This window comes from Gorilla gorilla, chromosome 6 (assembly GCF_029281585.2).
Source record: "Gorilla gorilla gorilla isolate KB3781 chromosome 6, NHGRI_mGorGor1-v2.1_pri, whole genome shotgun sequence".
In the NCBI taxonomy this organism is placed as follows: Eukaryota; Metazoa; Chordata; class Mammalia; order Primates; family Hominidae; genus Gorilla; species Gorilla gorilla.
The window spans coordinates 138,496,527-138,505,982 of record NC_073230.2 but is presented as its reverse complement, the minus strand read 5'-3'; the positions used below and the strand labels follow the sequence as shown (position 1 = coordinate 138,505,982).

Below are 9,456 nucleotides of genomic sequence, written 5' to 3'. Positions count from 1 at the left end.
GAAGACAGGTTCTTTACACACACAGCCAGGATGCGCGTGTATGCTGGCTGGTAGGAGGGGAACACGGTATTTATTAACTAAGGTCAAACATGCCGACTGGTAACATTTTCACATCCTAAGGTCAAACATGCCTATTGGTAACATTTTCACATCCTTGCCCTACAGCAGGATCTCTAGTTTGTTGCCCAGAGATCTCTCTCATCTCTGAATTTCTAGTTCACAGAAACAAGAAATACCCTTAAGAGTCCATGTTAAGAATATTTTATTTGTTTTTTGAGATTACATAGTCATTATTGCTGATCTAATACAATCACTTAGACATAAAGATTTCCAAGAACTTCTCAGAAATGGTGATCTTTAGAAGTTTTATTCCTTTCAGTAAGATGACAGAACTAGATGATTACGTATATAGATATATATATATATATGTATATATAGAGTTTAGAACCTGTCCACATATAATTTGCTGGTGTTGCCTATTTTCCTTCCGTAATTTTCCTTTATTGAAAAAGCTTAATGCAACAATGCATTTTGATTCCTTTTTAAAAACCATGGCAAAGTTAATTTTGAGAAAACCACAGGAGCAGCAATATCAGATCTGTTTAGAGAAAAGCGAAGCAGCATAAAAGCTTTGCAGGAGTATGTGGCCATGGGGAGCCGTGCTCATATGGGCAAGTAGGATAGGGAGGGAGGAGAGCAGAGGGAAGGTAGAGTAGATACATTTTTTTTCTTTGTTTAAATGAAAAAAAGAAAACTGAATATCTCCATTAAGAAGGCAAAAAAGTGCCAGGCACGGTAGCACACACCTGTGGTTCCAGCTACTCAGGAAGCTGAGGCAGGAGGATTGCTTGAGCCCAGGAGTTTGAGACCAGCCTGGGCAACATAGTGAAACCCTGTCTCTAAGGGTGAAAAGAAAAGAAAGAAAGAAGGCAAAATATTAGCACAGATTCATTGTAGAGAAAATGTTATGTATCCTCACAGACTGGAGCCACATACAAAGAGATAATTAGCCTTCTTTCCCATGCTTCCAGATAACCAGGATGCATCTAAGGTAAGAGGTTGGAGGAAAGAAGACACATTGCTCTGATTCCAAGGGTAGAGGGAATAATGACCAGATTTCAACCCTAAGATAGAACCCAAATACTTGGGAGGCTTGTGGTTCTTTCTTCTTAATGGTTGATAACACAGTGTCCCTACAGAGAGGTCATCTGAAACTCAGAGGCAAATAACTCATCATGGGCAGCAACACTGGTAACCTAACTTAGAAGCCCAGTGTGGCTCCTTTTTTATTTGGAGTGGGTCTCTTCACTATAGCAAGGCAGACTGTACTCTTTAAGTACCAGCACATAGTAAGCTCCAGAGAGCAAGACTTTGCTGAGAAACAGCAGGTTATGATTTTTGGTCTAAGAATACAATAGGCTAGAGACCATATATCTGCCAAATGGAATCTGCTCTGGATATAAGATAAGGTACAAAGATCTGAATCCCTTGCTAAAGGGAACCAATTAATACAAAAATCAGGACTAGGTAGGCAAAAGGAAGAACTGAATGGCTTAGTGGAATTTTTAGCATTTATGATCTTCCTTACAAAAAAAGAATATAACCAGTACTTGCTGAGACATATGGCCTCTGAAGAACTGTAGTCTATGGGCTGAGCCTGTACACTATTAAATGAGGCAAACAGTCATTCACCAAAGTTCCACTTCCCTACTTCCAAAAGTAAGGTCACTTTCAGACTAGCTTTGAGAGTGTATGTGAAGACCAGGAGAAGTTGGAGAGGGTGGAGGTAGAAGAAGAGAATCAGGATGGGAAGGTTTTGGTGATCATGCGTGGTCTGGTGTTTCCTTGAGTCACCTTGGTCTTGAGACTTTGAGGCAGACCAGCATAGGAAAAAAGTGGGAAACAAACAAACCTGAGAGTGTTAAAAAGGATCGGTAAGGGGAAGAGGCTTATTTAATTCAAGTTTCCTAGGGCCACTCCAGACTAACTCTTAGAACCAATCTGGTCCTAATGAAATGCTTCAGACCAACAGATCAGTCTCCAAAAGGAATCCAATTTTTGGGTGGGACATAAAATGTCACGCTGCCCACACCACATTACTAATTCTTTTTGTAGCACTGGAGTTACTCAAGAAACTGACTCTGAAATACAGAATCATCAAATGGAAGAGGTTAAATCATAAAAGATATGCCAGCAGAGAAGACCACAGGTCAGACTGCAGATCTCGGTTTCATCTATGGCAATGGCCAAAGGAATGAATGTCTGACGAGGTTCAAACTAGTCAAATTAGCTTTGATAATCTGGATACAGTTTACAATTTCATCTCTGTATCCCTCAGCCAGTCAAACTGCAATGGCCTTCCTGGGAAACAAATAAATATACTCTGCTTTGTTAGGGTATCAAGCTGTGAGTCTGCAAGACCTGTCCCATTTCCAAAGCCTATCCCCCTAAGTCCCTGGAAAAGTATGCCTTTCCCTACTCAGTTTCAGACGTAGCTTTAGGCAATAGCAGGAAGTTTCAGGAAGCAGTGTTTCACAACAAGCTCTCCTTTTCTGAGATAGTGCCAATCTGGAGGGGCTTCCTTGGAAACTATCCAATCAAATGACAAGGAAGTAAAACTATGGGTCCCAGTGGAGCTGGCCCCACTTCCTGAGCAGACGTTGGCTGGATTAGAAAGACAGCAGAACAAATGTCTGACAAATACCAAAACTGTGGAGGAAATAATGGAGGCACATCCCTCTTGCAACCAGAAAGTGTTAAAATGGACATAAATATTCAAGGAGAAGAAAGGAGTCCTGGGTAAGAAAGGAGACCCCTGGTAGGCACAGCACAGCTGAGTTCTTGATGTAGCTTGGCAAAGCCATAAATAACACTCCTTCCTTATTAGCCTTTATATAAAGAAGGCAGTGACAGTGATGGTCAAGATTGGGAACCCAATCTTGTGTGAAACACTGGCCATGTTAATTCCAAATGGCCTCACCCGGGGAAGGGCCAAGCTGAGAAAAGCAGGTGCTGAAAATTTATTCCAGAAAACTCCAGGGAATAGGGAGTATGGAATCCCTGGACTAACTCGTGAGCCTGGACAAGAGGAAAAACGGCCACTGCTGAGGATTCAGTCAATGGGGAATGATGCAAATGATGCACTGGGAGCAGTAACCCCATTTCTTTCCTTCCTCAGCCCATCTTCTGTGGCTTTCATGGCCCTCAGGGCAGTAACCACACTCTGGGCCAACACTACAGGCACAGGATTCTTGATTTTAATAAATAAATAACCTAACACACAGGGTGAGCACGGCAGGCAGCTTTGATTGGAGAAGCAGCTTGCTGAATTCTTTCTTGTATAGTAGTGGAGAAAAGGCTTGGAGTTCTATTCCTTAAAAATTCTGGTTTGAGTTACAGGAACTTAATACCTGGAGGGAAAAAGAAAGATGAGACTGTGATGTTATCAGCTAATGGGGATGCTGGGACATGAAGAGCCTGCCTAAAGGTGTAACAGGGAGGCAGAGACTTTTCTGGAGTGTACAGTGATAGGAAATAACTGTGTTTCCTTTTCACATCATTGAAAAAGGCCAATATTTCTCCATAAAGAGATAAAAATCATAGCAACAAGATGAAATGGGGAAAGGAATTGAGGAAGGGGAACTTTATTTAATGAGGCAAATAGCCACTTACCCAAACTCCACCTCTCTATCTCCAAAAGGCAAATTCAGGAAGGGGAATACTATTTAAGGCCTTGAAGAGTCTTTTGAAGGTGGCAGTAAGGGGAAGTGGGTTCATTTTTCTGAGTTCATGTAAGCATATGTGGTTGGGGATGCAAAGACCAATTCCAGTGCAGGAAGCTCATCACTGCCCAGGTGTCCCTGATTTCTGGGGAGCCCAAGGCACCTGTAGTAATTAGGCTTGAAGGGCCCATTCTTGTTGAGTCCCAGATACTTGGCCTGTTCATCTGTCAGCTCTGTCAAGTGGGCATCAAAGGTAGGCAGGTGTAGGCTGGCCACATACTCATCTGGAACAGACCACAGAAGCCCTGTTATAAGCATTCATGCCTTTTATCTGATGGCTATTGTCCCCAAGCTAGGCCTTAAAAAGTTCAAAGACACCTTCTAATTCCTGGAGCTGAATGAAAAATGTTCAACCTTCGCTCACTGGTCCTCAATTCTAAGGAATAGCTGCCTTCAGCTTCAAGCCCAGTGCTTTCCAAAGCCTTAATAATTAATCCTTACTAACTCAGCTTTGAACCCTGCCTTTCAGAAAAGTGCAGGAGAGATGAAAGAAACAACAGGCATTAAGATTTAAAAGAAGGAATAGGATAATGTGGGAACTAAATAATGGGAAGCTCCAACTTGAGTTTTGCCTTGGACTCCATACTTTGGGTCATTTAAAACAACTAATGCCTGGGGAAACTTGAATGGAAAAACTAAGAAGGATACTAAATGGGATAAATGAACTGTTTGCTTTGCTTTTAGTACTCTTAATTCTTATGGGTTTCTGTTCACATTCTATTATCTGACTACATAGTACTTATTCATAATCTTATGTCATTTCCTATGTATTTGTTTGGTCTCCCAACTTCATTATACATTCTGTCAGAATATGGACTGTGCTGTTGCTTTTATATCCTTCTAAAGTGTCTACTAAAGGGAAAATGTATCAACTTTTAACAGTTGTTATATACCTAGTGCTAAGGCAAAACAAAACCAGAAGCTTATTTATTACCTGATCTTTGCCTGAGGAGTTTATAAACACACTGTATCAGTTCAGGTGCTTGAGGCAGGCTCTTTAAAAATTTAAGACAGGTTAATGTTTCTCTTATACGAAACACCCACATAACTAAATAGCTCCTATTCCACATCTCTCCTTTGGCCTGAAGCATTGGGATTGATGTTGGAAGGTGTAGTAAGAAAGTCTTGTGTCGTCTGAGAAAAGTTTGGTAGGGGCTATTTGGCAGCCTAGAATTGGAGTAAGTCAGATGTCACAAGGTAGGAGATGATTCTTCTCTTTTAAGGGAAGATTTTTTTTTTTCTCCTTTGAGATTCCCACATAAAGATACTTTAAGAAAAAAAAAATCCTTAAAATTCACAGGCAGGTAAAATAAATCACAGCATAATGTCACAACTTTGCTAGGGCAACACATGTAGAAAATGGGATAAATAAATGGGAATGGCACCTAGGAATCCTAATTCCTACTTTACAAGATGAAGGTACCTTTTTTCCCCCATCCTTAAGTAAGTTAATGCCCCCAAACTTCCTTTAGCCTCAGACTCTGAACTACTTTGGTAAGGATGGAGATGGAAGAGTAAATACTTACCCATCTTCTTGGGCAACAGGTAGACATCCTGCTTATAGCGACCCTCAGGAGCATTGTAAAGCTCTATCAAGGCAAGAGCCTAGAAAAGCAGAGAGATGGATGCTGATGTGCCATTCATGGCAATCTACCCAAGCAAGTGAAACCTGGTGGGTCTGAGGACCCTCTCCAGACTACTGCTATCCCACTCTGGAAGCCTTACCTGAGTAGTAGCAGTGATTGAGAGCACAAATGTAGGCACTGTGGAGCAGCTAAGGTTCAGCAGGCGGCCCTAGTGATCAAAGGTGAAGACACAAATGGATTAGGACAAAGTCGCTGGCCTTTGAGAAGTGAGGGAAGAGAAGCATGACCACCATTTTCCAAACACTTCCTGACTAACACTGCTGGAAAAAAAGCAGCTATTCAATATATAAGAACTAACTGACTGACATTTAAATGAAACCACTAAAATTCTGGAAAATCTGATGAAACTAATAGCTAAAAGATTTCTGGAATTATTTAAAAAGGAATACAGATGGTCATATGACACTGAGGCTTATGCCAAATATCAGTGTACTTCTCTTGAATTTTCCACTCTCTATAGCAAAATATCCTCCTTCTGAGGATCGGCATTCCTTTTAAAGACTGTCTTGAAATAAACAATGATCAGTCAAATCCAGGGACAATCTCTCCAGGTTGTGAGGGGAGGTATATTTGGACTTAGGAAGCTGTGATGATTGATTGATTGATTGATTGATTAGATGGAGTCTCCCTCTATTGCCCAGGCTGGAGTTCCATGGCATGATCTTGATTCACTGTAACCTCTGCCTCCTGGGTTCAAGTGATTCTCCTGCCTCAGCCTCCAGAGTAACTGGGATCACAGGTGTGCGCCACCATGCCCGGCTAACTTTTGTATTTTTTTTTTTTTTTTTTTTGGTAGAGACAGGGTTTCACCATAGTTGTGATGATTTTTGTGCTTCTCCTTCAGTTTGGTTCTCCTGAATTCAAAGACAGCATTGTCAGCCTTGTATTTTGAGTTGGTGATTCAAACAGTAGAAGAACTAGAAATTGCCCCCAATGCCACCCTTTCCTATTTTGTTTCCTATGAAGCCTGACCACCTTTTTGCTCAACCATCTAGCCAAAAACACCCATGGTACTTGCTTTTGTCACCAAAATTACCAGGTGGGACCTCCTAGGGCAGCTAGAAACAAGTCATCAGTCAGCAGACTGACATCAAAGCTATTAATGCATATTTGGCAATCTGCCCATCTCCTCCTCATATATACTCCTTCCTTGTGAAGAAATAGTTCGGTCCCTTTACAAATGCCCTGAAGTATCTGAGAAGATGAGATAAAGTGAGGAAAACGTGAAGAAAACAGTAAGGACACTAAAAACTCCTAACTTATGGGCCCCTAGATAAAGACAATGTATATTTTACATTTTCATATTCAGGTTCTTTAATATAAAAAAAGAAAAAAACCAACTGAAAATCAAAATTGAGAAAAGTATTATTATCCTCCTTGATATTTTGGTATCTTTCTCTGAAGAAGAGAAAGCTTCAAGGTAAGAATAGAAGGCATCTAATATTATAGCTGTCAGGAATCCAGGACTAGGGAAGAGGAGCTTTTAAGAAAGGAAAAGTGGTCAAACACTGACATGGAAGCCAATAAAATGAAAGTCAATAGTGTCAATGTGAGCTAGGAGCTAGGATGGGGAAATATCAATTGAGCAATTGATATCTAGGTAGGTACCTACTACTCATCTGGCTCAATTCAAGGGAATGGACCTTCAAAAACAGGGAATCTATCAGTAAAAACATACATTCCCAGAACTTGCCTAAGATAGTCCTGGTTACAGTCGGGCATATCTACTTTGTGCTTAGTGATTAAAACATCCCACAAGTGACATTATCTCTTTGTATGCATCACTCAAAGTGGCACTGGTTCTATCTGTGAATTCCTTCTATAGTAATAATTATCTAACTCAACCTGTGGATTGACGTGGAGAGACAGGATAATTGGTGAAAAGTGGGGAACCAAAATAGTTTCTTAATTGCTGAATGAAAAGATCTTTCACAATTAGAAGTAAAATCCATTGGGAAAGAAGTCAAACTTGTGCTTAACAGAGGAGTTGAAAGTATTCGAGAACATGAGGAGGAGGGGACCTGGGTATTGCAGTCTCTCCTGTTGTGGGGGAGTATTTTTGCCAGTCTCAGCCTTACCTCTGCCAGCAGTACTATCCTCTTGCCATCAGGCCATATCACATGGTCAACTTGAGATCTCACTCGCTCCCAGGTCAGTTCTGGTGTCCGCAGACTCGCCTGGAACACATACAGCAAGTACAGCATTAGCCATAGCAAGCCCCACTGTGGGGACAGAAAGATGTTGAAGGGAGCCATTTCAAATAGCAGGTTGAAAGGAGCAACCAACATGCCAGATGGAGAATACCTGTCCTGTGTTGGTTAGGACTGTTCCATTTCAGGGAATTTAATCTGAGGCCCAGCCAGGGAGGGATCACTCAGGATGTCATTCCACAACATACACTGTGTGCCCACTCTCACAGTAAAAGGTGCTATGGGAAATACAAAAGAAACCAAAGACATGGTTTCTGCCTTCAAAAAGCTTGTACTTTAGCCAGGGACACAAAACAATACATATGTGAGAGGAAAACATTGCCCTTAAAATACTTACAAAGCAACATGCAAACAAGTGCAAATTAATACAGTGCAAACTGAATATATAAGTGCTGAAGAAACAAAGAAAAAAAGGAGGAACACAGCTGAGTGGGTTTAGTAAGAGGCCAAATGTCCTAAACATAGCATGCTGGGGCCCAAGGTTCTGCCCTCATATCCGAAGGTCCCAGGTTCCACCTTTTCAATGATGGTGGTTCACCCTAGTTACAGAAGCTTTGTGACCTAAGTGCAAATGTGAGGTAGCCTTTAAAGAAATGCTTAATGGTAGAGTAAAGCTCCCAATGGCTCACCCTCCTTCCATTTCTGTATATTGTATATTCAGAGAAAATGAGAAAAAAGGTTATGTTTTTTTAACAGCAGCAATCAAATAACAGCCACGGGGTGCAGACTTAAGACAACACCTTCTTTCTTCCAATAGGCAATGCCTAAAATAGAAAGTGAGTTCATATTCCAAAACTGCCCATTGGCTCATCTGATAAAATTAAGAAGTTCTGCCAAATAGTTTTTAGACAAATAAAGAGAAACACTTTTAGTTATACAATAATGATTTACAGGGTACATACCATATTCTAGGCATTGTAGTAAAGAGCATGAATATAGATAAGACTGTGGATTCCTTTACTGGGCTGTGAGCCACTTATGGACAAAGACAGTATCTTCTTTTCATTTTTGTATTTCAAGGTTTATTTAAGCAAACAATGGGATGCTAAAGTTTAGAAATTCATGATTCCTATCCCCAAGGAAGTACCAATCTAGTGGGAAAGACATATACAATTATATTTCAGTGCATTCAGAACTATATTAATGGTGTGGACCATTTCTTTATTAGGTAGATGGGAAACACATACAATTTCTTGAAATGTCAAGTTTCATAAATTGGTTCAACCTTTCTGGAGGACAATTTGGCAGCAGCTAGCAAAATTTTATATGTACCTAATCTTTGACCAATCAGTTTCACTTTTTAGGGCTCTATCCAATAAAAACACTTGCTCAAGTTCAGAAATATAAGTGCCCAAGAATGTTCAATCCAGGCTTATTTGTAACAGTGAAAAATGTAAATAAATAAGGGAACGGTTAAGTAAATCAGGGTAGTTCCATATAATGGAATATTATACAACTCTTTCTTAAAAAGGTACTACAGCAAGGAGCTCCAAAAAAAAGACAGACATATATGTGTTAACGTGAAAACCATTCACTATTCTTTTTTTTTTTTTTTTGAGATGGAGTCTCACTCTGTCACCCAGGCTGGAGTGCAATGGCATGATCTTAGCTCACTGCAACCTCTGCCTCCTGGGTTCAAGCGATTCTCCTGCCTCAGCCTCCCGAATAGCTGGGATTATAGGCACCTGCCATCATGCCCAGCTAATTTTTATATTTTTTAGTAGAGATGGGGTTTCGCCATGTTGACCAGGCTGGTCTCGAACCCCTGACTTCAGGTGATCTGCCTGCCTCAGCTTTCCAAAGGGCCAGGATTACAGG

At 40.7% G+C, this 9,456-nt stretch overlaps 1 protein-coding gene across 6 annotated transcripts in view; it reads right to left on the bottom strand.

The window, feature by feature from the left end:
• Window positions 1-245: 245 nt before the first annotated feature.
• AHCYL2 (adenosylhomocysteinase like 2) overlaps window positions 246-9,456 on the bottom strand; it is a 201,212-nt gene continuing 192,001 nt past the window's right edge. For all 6 annotated transcript variants that reach the window (XM_019031541.4, XM_004046206.5, XM_055392257.2 and 3 more), the window contains 5 exons: window positions 7,507-7,605; window positions 5,508-5,576; window positions 5,309-5,387; window positions 3,886-4,006; window positions 246-3,410 (listed from right to left, as the gene is read on the bottom strand). In XM_019031541.4, the coding sequence (XP_018887086.2) occupies window positions 3,404-3,410; window positions 3,886-4,006; window positions 5,309-5,387; window positions 5,508-5,576; window positions 7,507-7,605 (375 nt within the window). In that variant the 3' untranslated portion in view covers window positions 246-3,403. The remainder of the gene's footprint in view (window positions 3,411-3,885; window positions 4,007-5,308; window positions 5,388-5,507; window positions 5,577-7,506; window positions 7,606-9,456) is intronic.